General features: G+C 41.5%; 1 protein-coding gene across 2 annotated transcripts in view; it reads left to right on the top strand.

The window, feature by feature from the left end:
• Positions 1-21301, top strand: part of bin3 (bridging integrator 3) — a 135599-nt gene that overhangs the window by 90490 nt on the left and 23808 nt on the right. For both annotated transcript variants that reach the window (XM_062961048.1, XM_016997200.2), the window contains exons 5-6: positions 3216-3352; positions 3841-3881. In XM_062961048.1, the coding sequence (XP_062817118.1) occupies positions 3216-3352; positions 3841-3881 (178 nt within the window). The remainder of the gene's footprint in view (positions 1-3215; positions 3353-3840; positions 3882-21301) is intronic.

The following is a 21301-nucleotide window of genomic DNA, read 5'->3' as shown; positions in this document are numbered from 1 at the left end:
AGCTTTTCAGGGCCGTTCCATGTCCAGTCTCCTAAATGCTTAAAACCGCAACTTGCTAGGGTTGGGATTTTGGAGTAACTCAGAATTTACTGTCTAACTCTCTATATATGTTTGTCATACCCTGTTTCCCCTAAAATAAGACACCCCCAGAAAAAAAGACCTAGTAGAAGTTTTGCTGAATTGCTAAATATAAGGCCTCCCCTGAAAGTAAGGTTTTGTTTGGAAGCATGCCCGCTGAACAGAACACCAGAGCATGCAGGATCGGTAAGTGTATGTACCATAGAGTGTTGTACATGGAAATAATGGTAGTAACAAGAAATTATTGATAGGATTCACAGTTTGTCTGTTATGCTGGTTTGTGATGGCAATTACTGTACAGTATATAATAAATGTTCTTTTTTTTTTTGCTCAACAATAAATGTAAATTCTTCTTCGTGGAAAAATAAGACATCTCCTGAAAATAAGATCTAGAGCATCTTTGAGAGCCAAAATTAATCTAAGACACTGTCTTATTTTCGGGGAAATACGGTATATAGAAAGGTGACCATGCACCCAAACATTCTGCAACAATTAACCAAGTAACAAGTAACAATTCCATAAAAAACATTGTTTCCTTGGCTGTTGTTCACATTTCCTTAGTAAAATTTTCCTTGCAGAAAATTCCTTTCTCTTCCCTTTCAGTGGGCGGTTTTATATGGATCGCCACAAGCTCCAAAGTGTCCGTGGGAGGCTTCTTCCCCCCCTTCAGCTTTATGGCATCTTCACAAATTAACTCAGGCTCTGTCCAGATAAAAGGAGATGATTTTTGCATTCGGAGGCATGTCAACCTAAATTATGGCGTAAGGATGGCCTTTTCTTTATTTGCTTGTCCCTCCTACTGATAAATGAAAACTGGGACAAATCCAAACCTGATTGAATGGGGTTAGGAAAATTCAGTTACATGTCCAGGGCCTCTGGGGGATATTCTTACCAATTTCCTTTCCAAGACGGAGAGCTGAGGAAGTAACCAGAGTGAAAGGCTAATACGTCTTTCTCATGCCAAGCAAAAGTCTGGCTTTGCTCTGTTCCCGTCCCACCAGCTCCTGCATCCCAATCTTGGAAAGTTGATTCTTAAGCCTTGCTGAGTCCTGTCTCCATCTTGCATTGCAAATACTGGATTCATTGATAGTTGCTAATTCTACATCCACTTTTGATTCTGGAAAGGGACCTTGTCCTGCCTTCATTCTGGTATTTTCCCCACTTCAGAGATAGGAATTTGGGACCCTCTGAACGTTGTTGCACTATAGATTCCTTCAACATCCATAATTTACCATGCCTGCTGAAGTGTATGGATGTTGAGCCCAGCCACATATGGGGAAACCAGAATTTCCCCTCTTAACAAATACTAGACTTTCCAAGTATTCAACGTATGTTTTCTTGGACATAAACCCTATAGTGTTCAAAGGGGCTTGTTCCAAGGTAAGTGTGCCATGGAGCCTTTGCTTTACTTTCATTATCTTGTCACAGCTGCCACAGGGTAATCTTTGTAACTTTTGGAAAGCTGCAAAGGCTTAACAGGCTGCAATCTGTTTTGTTTTGAAAGAGGTGCAGCGAGAGGAAGCGCTTTGAGAAAAAGGCAGTATCTGAGTGTCTAGGCTTCCAAAGAGAGCCTTACTCCTGCAGCATTTTAAACGGTGCAGTTAAATAGTATAGACTTCATTAGATAGAAGCTATTTATCTCAGCATTTACCCACATTCATTAACATCTCTTCTTCTGAGCCATCAGTGTAGCCGTGTTCCTGGAAAGCTTGCCATTAGCATTTTAGGCAGAGTGGAGTGTTTGCTCTTTGTACTTCTGTTTGTTCTTCAGACAGGAGTTCCTGAAAAGTTGGTTTTAAAAGCCCTTGACCTACAATTGCAGTATAATTGATAGCACAGGCCTTGAAATAGAGAGATCTGAGCTCAGCCAGCAGCTTTCCAAGTGGTCCTGGGCAAGCTATAATCCCCGTTTTAAGTCAGCATTGATACTAACAGGATACCTTTCATGATTCTTGTAAGGATAAACGAATGCAGCACGTTGGAAATTGGAATCTCCATCTGAAAAGAACTGGGAAGCACAAAGCTATGTAGCATTGTGTCCGGGAGGCTGAACCATGGATCTGGAAGTCTCTACTCTAAATTTGGCCTTTTTCACTTAGTTTTGTTTTGTTTTTTTCCGTGTCAGGAGCAACTTGAGTCGCTTCTGGAGTGAGGGAATTGGCCGTCTGCAAGGACGTTGCCCAGGGGACACCCAGATGTTTTTGATGTTTTTACCATCCTTGTGGGAGGCTTCTCTCATGTCCCTGCATGGAGCTGGAGCTGATAGAGGGAGCTCATCCACACTCTCCCCGGGTGGGATTCGAACCTGGCAGCTTTCAGGTCAGCAACCCAACCTTCAAGTCACTTAGTCCACTATGCCATCTGGGGGCTCCATTGCCACATAGTGAGTCAGAACCTTTGGCAAGGCACTCTTTTTCTCAGTTTCAATCCCACATCTCCATGATGGGGCTAATAGAGATGGAACTTGCCCTTATAGGGCTGTTGTAAAGATGCCAGTCATATACTGATTGCGTCAAGGCCAGTGGTTCTCAACCTTTCTAATGCCGCAACCCCTTAATACAGTTCCTCACGTTGTGGTGACCCCCAACCATACAATTATTTTTGTTGCTACTTCATAACTTTAATTTTGCTACTGGTATGAATTGTAATGTGAATATCTGATATGCAGGATGTATTTTCATTCACTGGACCAAATTTGGCACAAATACCCAATGTGCCCAAATTTGAATGCTGGTGGGGTTGAGGGATTGTTTTTGTCATTTGGGAGTTGTAGTTGCTGGGATATATAGTTAACCTACAATCAAAGAGCATTCTGAACTCCGCCAGCGATGGAATTGAACCAAACTTGGCACACAGAACTTCCATGACCAACAGAAAATACTGGAAGGGTTTGATGGGCATTGACCTTGAGTTTTGGAGCTACATCCAAAGTCTCAAACAATGATGTGGACATTTTTTTTCCAGAAAAAAGGGCAGTCTGGAGGAATTGGGAGCCACTTTTCACTGTCCCTTGTTCTGTAGACCTATCCTAATGGAAAGTTTTCTAGTCCCCCCCCCCCAAAAAAAACAATTTTTATATGAGTAATCATACAGTCTTGGTCAGTTAACCCCCCCCCCCCCCATTTTGTCCATGACAGCAATGTCAAAGTCCTCTGTGAAAATCTCATCTGACCTACTGTCCAACCCACTCTGTGAGCAAGATCCTCAATTTCTTGAGATGGTGATGGCCCTGGACACCGCAATGAAGAGAATGGATTCTTTTAACCAAGAAAAGGTAAATGTAAGCATGTATGTGTATAGAGAAAGGGGGGATGGAGAGACTGTGAAAATGTATTGGAAGACAAAAAGCCCACTTGTACCTACAGTGAAGCCCACTGTGCTTATCTCAGAAAGGCTTGTCAAACCGGTATGTTGTGTTCTCACCAGAACTTTCCTTAGATTTATATTCAAGGAGAAGGTCCAAAATATCCTAAATGCACTAGGACCTGTCTCATCAGGGAAGCTAAATAGGGTCAGCCTAGCGAGTGCTTGGATAGATAGAGTGCCAAAGATGTGGGTGAAATGTCAGGAGATAATGCTTCTGAAACATGGCCATACAGCCCAGAAAATTCACATCAACTCAGTGATTCTGGCCATGAAAGCTTTCAACAACACAAAAGCAGTCCTGTTTAGGTGGCGAAAAAATTTTAGTTGCATGTTGCCCTTGCTATTCAAATAGCCTTCCTCATCGTTCCTGATAAACTATGTTTCTTTTTCTGACAGGTGAACCAAATCCAAAAGACAGTCATAGAGCCTTTGAAAAAGTAAGTAGAAAAGTAAATTTCCGTATGATCAATTGCAGGCAATTTCACCATCTGTCTGGAGAGGCCTGGTTGTAACATGGGGGCGAGTAGTAGTACGTGTCTTCCTCAAGGCACTTTTGGTGAAGAAACCCATGAAAAGTGTGTGAAATTTAGCAAATCCTAACTTACATTTTTTTAAAAATCTGAATTTCTAGGTATTATTACAACGGAGGGTGGGTAAAACATTCCAACACACTCTATGTAAATATATTAAGAATCCCAAAAGCAAAGTTTTCGGCTTCTTAAACATCGGTTTCTGTATATAAAAATTTATGATTGCTCTTGCCCCCATGACAACTTGTAAGTTTCAATATGGAAATGTGGCCAGGTTTATTAGATGTGCAGACTTTACATCCGCTGCAGAGTTCTGCTTTTGTTGTTGAAAAAAACGGGTGATCTTGGAGCAAATTTTGACAGTGAGAATGTAGCAGTAGCCCAATGAAGACATGGTCCAGTCTTTTGGGCCAGGCAGTTTTGCCTTTTGTGCTTCCATTACATTAAGACTTCCGTCATCTTTACATTAAAAGTAACGACTCCCCTCCTGAGGCTGAGAAAATGTAAAGGTGTTCTATTTAAAAGCACAACTTCACCCAGCAGTACATCTAACCCTGTAGACATACTTTTATCCTTGCGAGTCTGTGAGCGTCTTTTCCTATATTTTAAGTCTCATTAGCATTTATGGAGCTATAAGCAAGCATCGGCGACGCTTTACATGTTGAAGAATTTCCGTTACGGCAACCAAATGACTTCAGAAATCTTTACGTTCCCTTCTTGATTACAGGGAAATAGTTTGAGAGAGTATAAAATGACTTTAATAAGACAGTGAGTGAGACAAATTGCTCAGTAACAATTTCAGTTTACACCTGATGCTTTGGTTGGCTCTGATCTCATGTAGGAGAGCGAAATAATGTTGTTGTCTAAGCTCTCTGTGTGACTGCCCTGTGGTTGTATCATGAACATTGTTGCACTCTCTGGGTTCTGAAAAATTATTCATGTTTTCTCCCTTCTCCTTTGATTAATAATAATAATAATAATAATAATAATAATAATAATAATAAAATAATTTATTTCTAGACCGCCCTCTCTCCCCAGAGGGACTCAGGTCAGTTGACATACATATAAAAAGGCAAACATTCAATGTCATGAATAAATCACACAATATCAGAAGATGAGAAATAATCATTAGCAGACACATTAGTAAAGGTAAAGGTTTTCCCCTGATGTTAAGTCCAGTCGTGACTGACTCTGGGGGTTGGTGCTCATCTCCATTTCTAAGCAAAAGAGCCGGCGTTGTCCGTAGACATCTCCAAGGTCATGTCGCCGGCATGACTGCATGGAACGCCATTATCTTCCCGCCGGAGCGGTACCTATTGATCTACTCACATTTGCATATTTTTGAACTGCTAGGTTGGCAGAAGCTGGGACTAACAGCGGGCGCTCATTCTACTCCCGGAATTTGAACCTGGGACCTTTTGGTCCGCAAGTTCAGCAGCTCAGCGCTTTAACACACTGTGCCACCGGGCGCCCCTAACAAACACATTACAATGAGAAAATTCAGAATAAAATAGTAGAAGATACAAATACAAAAGAAAACATAATCATACCAATAAAACATGATTGCCCAAAAGGTATACCCTGAACACTTAAAAATGGCCGAACTGCAGAAAGTGCCAAGCATTAATTGTTATTCAAAGTAGACCATGGCAGCCATACTTTTGACATACCTAATACAGTAGAGTAGAGTAGAGTCTCACTTATCCAACACTCACTTATCCAAGATTCTGGATTACCCAATGTATTTTTGTAGTCAATGTTTTCAATATATCATGATATTTTGGTGCTAAATTCGTAAATACAGTAATTACAACATAGCATTACTGCGTATTGAACTACTTCTGTCAAATTTGTTGTATAACATGATGTTTTGGTGCTTAATTTGTAAAATCATAACCTAATTTGATGTTTCCTTAATCCCTCCTTATTATCCAAGATATTCGCTTATCCAAGGTTCTGCCGGCCCGTTTAGCTTGGATAAGTGAGACTGCTGTATCTGGATATGGTGGCCAATTGAATTTCCATACTTATTTGAGGTTGTGAGACCAAAGTGGGCTTGTTGATTATCTGAGAGTTAAATACAAACTCAAACTGGTTGCAGACCAGTTCTTGAGCCTGGAAAAAAAAACCCAGGAGCTTAAAGGTTTAAAATGAAAACCTTTTATTCCTACATGTTTACTTTGGGGGGTTCTTCTGCCCTTCTAGAATGCTTCTTCTTTTCCTACTCCCATTCTCCATCTTTTTGTCCTTGAATTCCCTATTTCTGGTCTTCCCATTCCTCCAAACACTTCTTTGTGGCTTTGCATATTGAATTTGGTTGCAATGTGTGTTTTCATTTGTGTTTCCTGCCTCACACTTGCGTTGGCTGTACTTTAGGGTGAACCTGGCTGATTCCTCCTCCCCCGCTGCATCTCAGAATGTGAAACCGGGAGCCGAGGGAAGGAGGGGAGAGCCCATGCATATGGATTCTTGTATGCTTTTTGAAAGCCGTGGGATCCATTTGTGTATTAATGAGCGGCACCATAGGCATTTGGGCTGATGCCCTCCCTTCATCCTGACTTGAAGAGTGCTCCAATAGTGCGTCTTGAAGATTAATGAAAGCTGCCTTGGGATTCTTTTGCTTGTTTCCTGTTAGGTATTGCTTTCCCGAAGGAGCCCGTTCTCCCTTGCCTCTCCCAGACTCCCGTGACCTAGAAATGGGCTTTGATTCTAACAGCTGCACTTCATTACTCCCCCTTCACTGGTGGTCCCAACCATTTAATAACTAAAGACATAGATAAATTCAATCCAGGCAATTATCATTAGTAGCTGCGTATTGTAATCAAAGTTGTACATGTGGAATAAAGCTCCCTGTTCTCTGGTGCCACGGTACAGAGCTCCAGGAGGCCCTTGGCCATTCTGACAGGTCTAATCGTTTCTCTTCAAGCGCAGCAGCCGACCTAAAGGGGTGGGCACCGGGCTCTACATCTTCCCTGGGTTAGTCAGAGTAGGAATAGTTTCATTTCTTTCCTTTTCTTTCAATTAAAGCAGTCCCCTGGTGAGAAATTGCTCAGGGTTAATTTCAGTTCATTTGGGTTTTAAAGGGGGAATGCTGTGTTCTTCAACACATGGGTTGGGCAGAGGATGACGGAGTGAGGTTGGGAAATTCACTCCAGTTTGAGTTCAGTGAAGAGTCAGCTCCATGCTAAGCTCCCACTGCAACCTCTGGTTTCTTGCACCCCAAAGTACGGTGTAAAGTCTGTCCTGCATCAACTGTGTTACAGGTTTGTTGAAAAACAAGCTCTGTGCAGTCCTGTCCAGACTTATCCAGCCTTTTTCTGCATCCACAATGAGCAAAATAAACAAGCCAGGAAAATGGGAAAAAAATCAAAATTTACTCTTAAGTAGCAGAGTCAAAAAACACAAAACCTCCAGCTTCAAAATAACGCAGTCTCTTTGAAGCAACAAAACTCACATAAAGTTCCTTGCATTAAACTCATGCATCTTCTTTGGAGATTTCTTCACAGTAGGCTCTCAGCAAGTTCTGAAGCAGGTGAGTCAGTAAGTCCCCAAAAACATTACAAATATTCCCCCAAGTTATACCCCATTCAGGGAGTGGTTCAAGCTTGTTAGCCTTGATTGTTCCACTTACTCAGCTATGACTTGTAATTGACCAGGTGTTTTTCCCTTAACACACACATACACAAGTAGTGATCCCACAGAAACTTAGTCAAATACATGCATATACAGTAATACCCTCCTTGTATTAAGAGGAAAAACATAGTACATTTACATAGTACATTTAATGTAGTGTTTGCTTCAGTTCTGCTTGTGACACCCCTGTATGTGCAAACAAATGCAACAAATTGTTTGGGGTTTTTTTTTGCAGCTCATTCACACATCACCTTTCATATCCGAAATCTCCATTCTGATTTCACTATTTTGAATGTTGCTTTAGTGGGTTTTAGCAACATGCTAATGATTGGGTTGCTGTGAGTTTTCTAGGCTCTATGTTCATTTTCCTGATGTTTCGCCCACATCTATGGCAGGCACCCTTAGAGGTTGTGAGGGTATGTTGGAAACTAGGCAAGTGGGGTTTATATATCTATAGAAGGTCCAGGGTGGGAGAAAGAATTCTTGTCTGTTGGAGGCAAGTGTGTTTCCATTAGCCACCTTTATTAGCATTGAATGGCCTTGCACCTTCAAAGCCTGTCTGCTTCTTGCCTGGGAGATCCTTTGTTAGGAGGTGTTAGCTGGCCCTGATTATTTCATGCCTGGAATTCCCCTGTTTTCTGAGTGTTGCTCTTTATTTACTATCCTGATTCTAGAATTTTTTAATACTGGTAGTCAGATTTTATTCATTTTCATAGTTTCCTCCTTTCTGTTGAAATTGTCCACATGCTTGTAGATTTCAATGGCTTCTCACATGGTGGTTGTTAGAGTGGTCCAGCATTTCTGTGTTCTCAAAGAATATGTTATGTCCAGGTTGGTTCATCAAGCACACTGCTATGGCTGACTTCTCTAGCTGAATTAGTCTGCAGTGCATTTCATGTTCCTTGATTCATGTTTAGGCAATGTTGCATTTGGTGGTCCCTATGTAGACTTGTCCACAGTTGCATGGTATATGGCAGACTCCTCCAGAGGTGAGAGGCAGACTCCTTCAGGGGTTTCCAACAGACCTCGCAACCTCTGAGGATGCCTGCCACAGATGTAGGTGAAACGTCAGGAGAGAATGCTTCTGGAGCATGGCTATACAGAAACCTCACAGCAACCCACTGATTCTGGCCATGAAAGCCTTCAGCAACGCATACTACTGATTCATAGGTTAATTTATCCCTTCATAGTTTGGGTTTCCCAGGGATCTGACTTCCTATTAATCAGGACTTTCAACTGTCCAAGTCTAATTGTCAGCAAAAGTATGCATGCAGTGGCAGCTGTTCGTTGTGTATCTTGTATTTTGCAGATAACAGTAACAACCATCTACAAGCAGCCCACAAATAGGTGATACCAAACTCTCTACACTTTTCTCTCTTAAACTATATATGAGGACTTGTCCCATAACTTTCAAAGCAAGACATGCTCAAAGCAACTTACATTGCGCTCCAGAGTGTTTCCTCAGCTGCTGGAAGCAGACGGTCTCCAAATGCACTGAAGCAAGCTGCTTCTAGGTTTCTAAGGGAAGGATAAAATTAGACGATCCGAGATCCCTCTCTTCCACAGCAAGGGCTGTTGGAGCATATTGACTCTCCTTGGCTCAGAGACCAACAGGAAGGGGCCAAAATAGTTAAATGCTTGACATAGTTGGCAGGTTTTACTTGGAGATGTTCAGCTAGGTTGGCTTGGATGGACAAAATTCATGCTAGGCCTGAGGCTAGTGGACAGTCCCAGTTCTGAAGTAACTGAGAGTCAAAACGTTGAATGCATAAAAATAAGAAATTCTACCATTGGAGCCTGTCAAGCATTATGGATAAGATACCTCAAATTTAGGTGAAAATGTCATGACAGACCCGTATTAGGAATAAATAGCTGTAGGCTTGTTGGTTTGACATTGGTACTGGTGATGCCTGTCTCTAATATTTCTCTCCACTGCCTTCTGTGGAGTTTTGCAAAAGCTAAGCTTTTTGCCATAATTAGAATCCAGAAACGTTTCTGTAGAAGCATGTTACATAATCTATACTATTATCAGTGCATGAGTGAGAGCTTTAGCAGGTTTCCACAACAGCTGGGCACCAGGGCGGGTGTTAAGAATGTCCCCTTCCCTGGCCCAAAGACCCGACATTGGTGTGATTTCATAAAACATTTCCTGGACCAGGCCAGCTAGTTCAAATAGCCTACGTTACAACCAAGAGTCCATAGCCTTTACTTAAGGATTCTTTGGTGCTGTACACAGACATAGTTCTTTCTTCCCTTTCACTCTGTGACTCCATAAATCCTGTTGGTTAATCACACCGTCCTGCTGCTGTCGATCTTGCTCTGGCAGTGAAAGCATCTAACCCAGCTTTGTGGTCAGAGGGGAGGGGAATTGGGGACCGGAAACTACAAAAGCCGCTTTCATGTCCTTATAGGTCTCTAATGAGGATTTCGTACACAAAGCTAGCCACATGGCATGCCTCCACCCCCCACCCGAAACTTCCTCCTTGATCTGGGGGCTCTTAGTCTTAATTCCTGGTTCCCGTTGGCTTGAACGGTCATTTCGTTTTCTGTTGCATTTTATTGTGATCGGAAGGTGGTTTAAATTTCTCCTTCCTGGTGGGTGGACGGGCCTGTGACGGATGGACGGAGGGACGTGTGGGCACAGACTGGAGAATGGCAAGCCTTTTTGAGCAGAGCCCAAGTACTTTGGCCTCGCTCCATCACACCTTTTCCTGCCTCTTGTGTGCCCCAATAAACACTAGATCTTCTACCATGACTGGATGAAGTTGACTCTATAACAGGCATGGGCAAACTTCAGCCCTCCAGGTGTTTTGGACTTCAGCTCCCACAATTCCTAACAGCCTCAGACCCCTTCCTTTTCCCCCTCAGCTGCTTAAGCTAAGGGGGATCCCATTCATAAGGTCTGTTTTTGGGCTAGAGGGGTGAAAATCGCCACACACAGAAAGCATTTCGATCTCCTTTAGCCCACCAACTTTTAAAATGTTTGGATCTTCCCCAAAGTACTATTGTTATTAATATTATTATTATTAACACCCATTTCCACACATCAGATCTAATGCGAAGGCATTCCTCTCCCAGGCTCAGCTTAGATTCCCAGAGTAGCTATCGTTCTTAACATATATGTGTGTATATATAGATATTGATATAGATATTGATATTATTATTAACACCCATTTTCACACATCAGATGTAATGTGGAGGCATTCCTCTCCAGGTTCAGCTTAGATTCCCAGAGTAGCTATCGTTCATTTTATATAGATATAGATAGATAGATAGATAGATAGATAGATAGATAGATAGATAGATAGATAGAGAGATATTATTAACATCCATTGTTACACATCAGCTGTAATGGGAAAGCAGCCCTCTGTCAGTACCTGCTCATTATTACGGGGTAGAAATGAAAGGAAAACGAAAGCAAACACGATGACTGCGGCTTCCATTTTCGTGTCTCCTCTTGTTTCCTACGAAAATGTCATCATTTGGTTTGTGTAGACGAACGGTTGAAACGAAACGATAACACAAAGGAAGCGAAGGAAAAAATTTCACGCACATCTCTAGTAAGCAGGCACCCCAGCCACATACACACATACATATTTTCACTTTTATTATGTGTATAGATGTGCTAAAACTGTGCCCTTTTGAAACATGCTTGTGGAAGAAGCACAAATTTGGGATTTAGGCACACGGCAGAGGATGTTACATGCGCTGATTTATTATTGAGAAGAAGCCTGTCCTGTACTGAAACAGGAGACTTAAAATGCTGTACAATGCTAGTTGGAAGTTGCAAATGAAAATACCACAGAGGTCATTGACTGATATCTCTTTACACTTCTGTGTCTTGATGCATTGTTATCTTTTAAACAAAATAAGTGCATAGATTTGAATCATTGCATGGAGGAGGAGACCATGCCTTCATTCTGAACTTTTGTCTGTTGAGTTTGTGTGAGCTAAGTAGAGCACTGCTTGCGTTCATGCTTCTGTAAGCTGCCTTCAGTCACAGACTGGGAAAAGGCAGGATATAAGTTAATATCACAGGTTTCACAGTCTGCCAGATGTTCCCGGTTGGAGTTTTGCACTATCAGTGAGTCAGAGTCTCTCTAAGAATCTTAAGAATCAGTTATGTATTGTCGTACAACATGTATTGTTGTCATTCTCCTCCTTTCCCGTAGCAGGATTCCTCTTCTGAAATGATGCAGTATTGTGTGTTTGTATGATTATATTGCTTTGCAACTCTTGCTCTCTTTGTATGTGAACTTCAGTCATTGGGATTCGGAAGGGAAGTGGCGATTGTAGTAACGCAGGGACCTACTCTGCTTATTTCTTACCTGCCGGCTCTTGGCATCACTGTGATGAGCCCTTGTCTTCAGGAACAGCCCTGGGAGTGATGGGTCTGTAGCAGTCACTGTGTCCGAGGCAGTGAGGAAGAGTTTCCATTTCCAGGTAACCGTGACATCATGTGCAGGTTGACTTGTTAATGCACAACAGCAGGAATCCTAGTACTCCTTTTATCTTTCTGGGCCACTGTCTTTCATTCCTCATCTTTTAATTATGGGAAGCTGAAGGAAGGCTGTGAAATACGAAAAAAATGGCAATATTACTTGTATGCCAGGATATCTTTTAAAGTCAGCCATTTCCAATGCTCCATGTTAAAGTGGGGCTTGATGGTACATTTCATCCCACTTCCAGCAGGAGAAACACAGTAATTTTGTGCTTTATTTCGGTTATCCACATGTAGCTAGCTAGTATCAGTAGCTGCCAGTCTCCTTTGATTTTCATCTCTCCCCAAGGAGAGTCACTAGAGAGATGGCAGGAGATGATCTCGTTTTCCCATGAGCTCAATGAACATATATCTGGGTCAGCCTTTGAACAAGCCATCTCTGAGGCCCAGCATTACGTTTTCCAGTCACTCTTTCAAACTGTATGGGCCTGAAAGGAAGGGTTCCTCCTAAGGAAATACCCAGAAGCTGGAATATAGAGACTGGAATCATTGTATCATAACTCTTCCCAAAGAATTCGTTGGTCACTTTTCCTACTCAAGAAGGCATCTTTGTGGTCAGTGCTATGGTTTTTCTTCTTCGTGCTGTCTATTCCTTGCCCAGCAAACTTCACATCCCAGTTCTGTTGATGCCTACCTGGACTCTTGTTTCTGCTTCTGATCTCTTCCTTTTCTGTTTTGCAATATAGCCAATCTTTCATGTTCTTTCCTTTCTGTCTTGTCCACAATAACAGCCCATTTTGATCCCATTCCTGAAAGCCCTGCCCATCTTTATTAGCAGTTATTCCAGTGTTTCCAAACTTGGTCCATGTCTCTCCTGCTGCTGTCCAGTAACATTTACTAAATTGTTTTGCACCCTGACCTCTAAATCTTTTTCTATATGTGGGTGTTGAACCATGCTTTCAGTATAGCTGTGCTTTTAAGTGATATCCAGTTTATCTTTCCACAGTTTATCCCTTCCACAGTCCCATGTTGACAAGTCTTTCCTTGGTCCCATTTTCCTTAGAATCTTTCTCCTACCTCCCTTCTCTCATTTCCAAAGATTGTCCAAGGACACCTGTTGAGTTCTCCTCCAGTCTGTTGGGAGACAAAATAGTGTACAGGAGATAAATTCATTTCTAGGGTACATGTCTTGATGCGATCGGAGTTAGGAGTCACATCCTCTCCTTTGCTATCAGGAGTCATATCCTCCTCATTCCTTGCACTAATTATTCAGTACTTATATATTGGCCTAGGAGCCTCCAGTGGCTCAATGTGTTAAAGCGCTGAGCTGTTGAACTTGCAGACCAAAAGGTCCCAGGTTCAAATTCGGGGAGCAGAGTGAGCGCCCATTGTTAGCTCCATCTTCTGCCAACCTAGCAGTTCGAAAACATGCAAATGTGAGTAGATCAATAGGTACCATTCTGGCAAGAAGGTAACGGCGTTCCATGCAGTCATGCCAGAGATGAGCACCAACCCCCAGAGTCAGACACGACTGGACTTAATGTCAGGGGAAACCTTGACCTTTACCTATATATTGGCCTACAGTGTTCCTCAGGAATTCCATATGGACATTGGAATCATTGGAGTCACTATGACACCAACACCTTTTCCTTTCCTTTCTGTTCCTTTCCTTATAAATCCAGGGAAGTTGTTTCGGTTGGTAATGGACTGGATGATGGCAAACAGATTGAAGCCAGGGCAGAGGTATTTCTGGTCAGTCAAAGATGAAAGAATATGGATCCAGCCTGTGTTCGATGGGATTCGCCCATGCCCCTGACCGTAGAAATTCAGCCTTGAACTTTGAACATACCTGTGGATGCAGCCCTGAGACTATATAGTGGTGGCCATAGGTGCATCATAGTTTTATCTTCCTCAAGGAGGTTGCAACCTTCTCATTCAGACAGAGTCTTTGACATTCAAGTTGGGTTGTTCTTAAGGGTGTGAACTGGTTGTGCAAGGGTGCTTTTTTACTGGGAAGACATATAAATGAGCCAAAGGAAGTGTTCTTCGACCAATCAGGAAAGTAATCCTCAGCCAGTCAAGGTATCCAAATCAACCGTAACTAATAAGTGATCGCTGTATGGGCCCAAACTGACCGCATAATCCTTTCATGCTTTCATTTTATTTTATGGGTCAAAACCTCCTAGATTATAAATGTCAGCCACTTAGGCATTTAATGGCATTCCAGCTTCCCTCCTTGAACATCCCTACCTGGAGCGGGGCCTCTCCTTCAGTCCCATTGAGAGCAGTTCTTCTGCATCATGACCTGAATCCTTTAAGGTGATACCAAGAGTCTTGAGTAATGACACTTTTGTAGAGCGTGGATAGGCTCTTTCCTCTCCACCCAACACTCCAATAAACGTTATGGAAGTCCTTGTGAAACTTCAGTGGCTGTATTTGCAAAGGAACTGCCACCTCAATCCCTTTGCTGTTGCTATTTTTAAAGCAGTCTTTTGTGCTGTGTTCCTCCCATTAGTCTGTGGAAGAAAAACATCACGTTGTTACATCAAGACTACCAGAATGCTTCAAGCAGGAAAAACAGACAAGTTAATTAGTTTTTAAGCACATATTTAAATCAAAACTAGCTGAATCTGTGTTTTAAGTTAATGGCCATACTTTCATAGCCTTGTCATAAGCTTTTGTAACTGCTCCTTTCAGACAAATAATAGATTTATTATTATGCATCAGATGGAGTAAGTTCTAGTCCATGAAAGCTTACGCCATAATAAATCTGTTGGTCTTTAGGAGGCAACAAGACCTTTGGTTGCTTTTGCCTCAACAGACTTAACATGGTTATCTGCGTGATGATGAGTTATGTGCCAATATTAATACATATGGTACTTAACAGTGTTTTGTAATACAGTAGAGTCTCACTTATCCAACATAAACGGGCCGGCAGAATGTTGGATAAGCGAATATGTTGGATAATAAGGAGAGATTAAGGAGAAGCCTATTAAACATCAAATTAGCTTATGATTTTACAAATTAAGCACCAAAACATCATGTTATACAACAAATTTGGCAGAAAAAGTAGTTCAATGCTCAGTAATGCTACGTAGTAATTACTGTATTTACGAATTTCGCACCAAAATATCATGATATATTGAAAACATTGTCTATAAATATGCGTTGGATAATCCAGAACGTTAGATAAGCGAGTGTTGGATAAGTGAGACTCTACTGTAGTTGTTTTTATTTCATTCATTCATGTTCTTCTTTCCTTAATATTGGAACTCAGGATGGCTTGCAAATTCTTAAAACCGGGTTAAAAACACATCAAAGAATCAGTATGTGTGTGTGCATACATACGTATATGAATGTGTTATTTAAAACAATTTAAAATTCATTTGAAGGGAAACTATTAACACCACTCCATTAAAAACCCATCACAGCCAGTGCCTAGAAACCTGATGGAATAAGGAATAAGGTTTTGATTGGAGAAAAGAAACAATGAGGAAGCCATGCTTGCATCCTAGGGATCCGAGAGCAGCCTCCAAGATGGATCTCCCTGGTTTTCCCATCAAATGTGCCCGGAAAGTATTGGGACCGAGAGAAGGCATCTCTTAAACACTTCAGAGTTCAAGTTGCCTTCTATAGAAAGATATAGCCCTTCATATAGCCTGGACCTGGGCCATATAATGCTTTACGGGTCATACCCAAGCCTTTGAACTGTATCCAGAAACACCAGTAGTCAGTGGAGCTCTTCCTACAAGGGTGTTGGGTGCTTCCTATGGCTAGCCTCAGCTGATGCTCTGACTGCAATTCTTTTGGCCAACTATAGTTTCTGAGCACTTTTCAGCCCACATAAGAGAGCATTATATTCCAGACAGGATGTAACCAAGGCATGTATCACTGTGACCAGATCAGACATCTTCCGGAACAGGTGCCACCTCTGACACATTCGCTTTAACTGTGTAAATACACTGCTGGTCACCACCGAAACATGGATCTCCAAGTTCAGATCTGGCCATAGTGATACATTTATTTATTTATTTATTTCAATCATTTATGCCCCGCCCTTCTCACCCGAGGGGACTCAGGGCAGCTTACAAGTGGTAATTGATGCCGTTACACTGATATACAATGAACGAAAATGTTAAAACAGTTAAAACAGTCATAAAATACAATATACAAAGTTTAAAACAATGCAAAGTGCTTATGCCTTTGCTGAACTCAAGAATGCTCCCAAGCTATGAACTTGCATCTTCAGGGGAGTGTAACACCCATCTACGGGAGAAGTCCCAGCAGGTTGGAGGAGAGCAAATGTGGTCCCTATCTTCAAGAAGGGATGACCCAAACAATTACTGTCAGATCAGCCTTACGTCGAAACTGGGCAAGATTCTGAAAAAGATAATTAAGGAAGTAATCTGCAGACACTTAGAAATGAATGTGGTCAATTCTAATAGCAGGGATTCATCAAAAATAAGCCATGCCAGACTAATCTGATCTCTTTTTTTTGATAGAGTTACAAGCTGGGTAGATGCAGAGAACACTGTGGATATAGCGTATCTGGATTTCAGGAAGGCCTTCGAAAAAGTCCCCCATGACCTTCTGGAAAACAAATTAGTCTAATGTGGGCTAGGCAAACTACAGTTAACTGGATCTGTAATTGGCTATTGGCTAAGTGAATGAACCCAAGGAGTGATTGTCCCCAATGAAGAAGTGAAAAGTGGAGTTCTACAATTTTAAAATAAATCTATATATGTATATATATATATATATATACACACACACACACACACACACAGACACACACACACACACACACACGAATGGAGTGCCATAAGCAGGGTTCCGTCTTGGGAACATGTTAAACATGAGCCAAGAATTTGATGCAGCAGCTATAAAAAAGCCAATGGGATTTTGGCCTGCATAAATAGGAGTCTGAGGCTGAGAAGAGACATGATATTTATTTATTTATTTATTTATTTACAGCATTTATATTCCGCCCTTCTCACTCCGAAGGGGACTCAGGGCGGAGCATATTACACATATTAGGCAAACATTCAATGCCTTTTAACATAGGACAAAGACAACAACATAGCTCCGAGCGGGCCTCGAACTTATGACCTCCTGGTCAGTGATTCATTGCAGTTAATTGCACTGGCTTGCTCTCCCGTCTGCGCCACAGCCCCTTAATACATGATAACCATGTATTAAGTTGTGAGGGGAAGTCATAGGGAGGAGCAAGCTTGTTTTCTGTTGCCCTGGAGACTAGGACAATGGCTTCAAACTACAGGAAAGGAGATTCCACCTGAACATGAGGAAGAACTTCCTCACTGTGAGAGCTGTTCAGCAGTGGAACTCTTTGCCCTGGAGTGTGGTGGAGGCTCCTTCTTTGGAGGCTTTTAAACAGAGACTGGATGACCATCTGTTGAGGGTGCTTGAATGCTATTTTCCTGCTTCTTGGCAGGAGGTTGGACTGGATGGCCCATGAGGTCTCTTCAAACTCTAGGATTCTATGATTCTAGTGTGTGTCTGGATCTCCTTCCCAGATCTGCCTTTTGATTGACCAGGAGCACATTTAAGCCCTGATTGTTTTAACTTTGTCTTATTAATGGTTATGATTTTATCGTATGTTTTAATTTTCATTCGTGCATTTTCGGTATTTGGTGTTATTGTATGTATGCTTGTTTTGCATTTGTAAGCCGCCCCGAGTCCCGACGGGGAGATGGAGGCGGGGTACATCTCCTGTTTATTAACATTTTATTTTGTATGTTGACCTTTTATGACTGTTTTATTGATGCAGATGTTTTATTGTTGAGTAATTTGTTTTATTGTCTTGCTATTGTTATTATATTGTTGTGTTTGGGCATGGCCCCATGTAAGCCGCCCCGAGTCCCTTTGGGGAGATGGGGCGGGGTATAAGAATAAAGTTATTATTATTATATTATATTACAAGAATAAGAATATTATTATTGTTGTTTGCCAAACAAGAGGCATTTGAACATTGTAATTGTTTGGGTCATCCCTTTTTCCCTTCCTTGAAGATAGGGACGACATTTGCCCTCCTCCAACCTGCTGAGACTTCTCCCATAGATGGGTGTTACACAAGAAGAGCTTTTGCCTTTGCCTTCCTCTGATTCCTCTGATTCAAACCTCTTGAACAAATCTGGCCAAGAAAACCCTGTTAGGGGCTCACGCTGCCATAAATCATAATTGACTTGAAGGCATACAGCAGCAGCAGCAAATATATATGATATGGGTAGATACAGATTAATAGCCCCTATTGTAAACCCATGAAATGCTATATGACTGTGAAGAGTGGTGGACTGTAATATCTTCGATATTTAAAAGAAATGCTTTCCCAGTCCCTTTATATCGAAGGAACAGGAAATATTTTGCCTGGAGAAGACTAAAGGGAAGACATGATATCACTCTTCAAATACTTAAGGCAATGTAACACAAAGTGGGGAGAGGGGATATGCTTTTCCTTCATTAAAGGGCAAAACTGAATCCAATGGGCTCAGATCAGGAGGATACCTTTTGGTTGAACATTTGAAGGGACATGTTAATTATCAGGGCTCGTTGCTTTTATAAATAAGCTGTTTTTTTAAGAGATGAGTAGGCTGTCCGTTGCTGGCGGATCTCCTTCATTGAGCTTTCTCCAGCTATTTGATTCTGTGTCAATACTTGGCACTTTAATATTGCTTCCTCCTAATATGCGCTCCAGGGCCTCCTGAAAGCTGCCAAATGAAATAAGTAAATATAAAGCATGAACAAGTCATTAGCTGCATACATTTTTCATATGTATATCCTCAGAGGAACGCTTTGATATTCCCATTTCCCACAGAGACAAACAAACACATAGGCATCCACAAAATACATACTTATATACAGTGGGTATATATGAATCTATGCGCGTGCACTCACACACACTTTATACAGATTCACATATATACCCCAACGCTAAACAGTCATCACCATATGATCAGTAAATCTTTCCCGATCTTAGGAAATTCTCCCACTCAAAGTTGCCCAAGCAAAATTATGCAATTAGGACACCGAATATATGAAAAAAATGTAGGCAATATTCTATTAATTATCTAATTTGCATGAAGAGTGCTACTGTAGGGTAGTGCCTGAGATACTGAACTATAAGCCAGAAAGTCCCCGCTTCACGTCTTTGGAAGAGGCATTCGCTCACACTTGGATGCAGTTAAGAAGAATATTGCTCCAACAGATCGCGGCTGTTTCTAATGTGATAATACACACGAAGCACCTGGAAGGCTCTGTGGTATTCTGTCAATGCAGTTGATATTGCTTACTGTAGTATCAGGACCTGGATTTTCTAGCAGCAGAAAATCAGATTCCCCTTGCCTCTGTAGATGAGAAAGAGAGGAGAAGTATGGAATTCTCAATTAGTCCATCTTTACAAACGTAGCAAATACTTGTGTGATGACTTTTGGAGCAGTGTTTGAACAGTGCCAGTGACACTGACAAATTGTGGCTCCTATAGAGGTAGGATACACAGTTTTCATGTATAAGTTGCATATAAAATAAAGACAGTGGGCCCTCAATATCCATTAGGGTTTGATCCCACGGCCCTCCATGGATAACAAAATCCATGGATAGTCAAGTACCATTATAAAAAATAAAGGTTTCCCCTTGACATTAAGTCTAGTAGAGTCCGACTCTGAAGGATGGTGCTATCTCAGTTTCTAAGCCAAAGAGCCGGCTTTATCCATAGACGCCTTCTAGGTCATTTGCATGTTTTCGAACTGCTAGGTTGTCAGAAGCTGGGGCTAACAATGGGAGCTCACCCCGTTCTGTGGTTTCGAACCGCCGACCTTCCAATTGGCAAGTTCTACAACTTAGCGGTTTAATCCGCAATGCCACCGCAGCCCAGTCTCATTATATTCAATGGTATATATAAAATAGCAAAATCAAGGTTTGTTTTGGGATTTTGGTTAGTTGAATCTGTGGATACGAAGGGCTGACTTTTAATGTAAGAAGCAGTAACATTCTGAAGCAAACAGTAGTGTTGGCTTTGATTTATTCTATGTTTGGTTTGCAGGATTAGGCAAAGCATTGAACTCTTACGCTGGAGGGGTGAATATGTGGCCCCTGCTGGCATCGATTTAAGCACAGTGGAATTAATTAGCAATATATATTACAAGCTGGAGGAACGATGACTAATTAGATTATGCTACGGTAGTTGTTCCTAGTTAATGCCAGATCTATGTATAATTTTCATTACTTCGCAGGGTAGCTGGACATATTCCACTTATTCTCGTCAAAAGATTTTCTTCCGAAGTCTTGTTATATCTTGAAGATTAGCAAGTGTACAGTATTGTGGCAACTTCCGTGGATTTGGTCGCCTTAACCACATGCTTGTTATATCCTCAAAAACTTATGTCATCATGGATGTGTTATATCTTCCAAAGACTTTTCAGGTTTTTTGGTGAAAAAACAGGCTAACATAGCTTCCCCTTTCAGTTTTTAATGAATGCAAATTTCTTGACTCACAACACTGAGATTATCATCTGAAAACAAAAGCTTGGAAATTTGTCTTGCAAACAAATAAACACAGTGGCACAGTGTGTTAAAGCACTGAGCTGCTGAACTTGCGGACCAAAAGGTCCCAGGTTCAAATCCCGGGAGCTGAATGAGCGCCCGCTGTTAGCCTCAGCTCCTGCCAACCTAGCAGTTCAAAAACATGCAAATGTGAGTAGATCAATAGGTACCGTTCCGGCGGGAAGGTAACAGTGCTCCATACAGTCATGTCGGCCACATGACCTGGAGATGTCTATGGACAACACCGGCTCTTTTGCTTAGAAATGAAGATGAGCACCAACCCCCAGAGTCGGTCACGACTGGACTTAACGTCAGGGGAAACTTTTACCTTAACATAGCTTCCCCTTTCAAAGTTTTCAATGAATGCTAATTTCTTGACTCACAACACTGAGATTATCATCTAAAAACCAAAGCTTGGAAATTTGTCTTGCGAACAAATAAACAAACACAATTGTATTTTAGTACTTTTAAAATGCACTCATTATCTCATTCGGTTTTTTAATCTTAAGAGGAGGTAAATCTAAGCTGAAAAAAATTACCTGACGTTTGAAAAGTCCTGTCAAAAGGTCCACAAAGTATTTTTGCATCCCCCAAAACAAACGTTACTACTGATGTATGTATATGTATTATTCTAGCAGTTCCTATACCTCTTTCTGCAAGGCCATCCTTACCCCTTGCTGTCTTCCAAAAGTAAGAC

The sequence above is a fragment of the Anolis carolinensis genome, unplaced genomic scaffold (genome assembly GCF_035594765.1).
Source record: "Anolis carolinensis isolate JA03-04 unplaced genomic scaffold, rAnoCar3.1.pri scaffold_8, whole genome shotgun sequence".
Taxonomy (NCBI): domain Eukaryota; kingdom Metazoa; phylum Chordata; class Lepidosauria; order Squamata; family Dactyloidae; genus Anolis; species Anolis carolinensis.
This window is presented reverse-complemented; position numbering and strand designations above follow the sequence as displayed.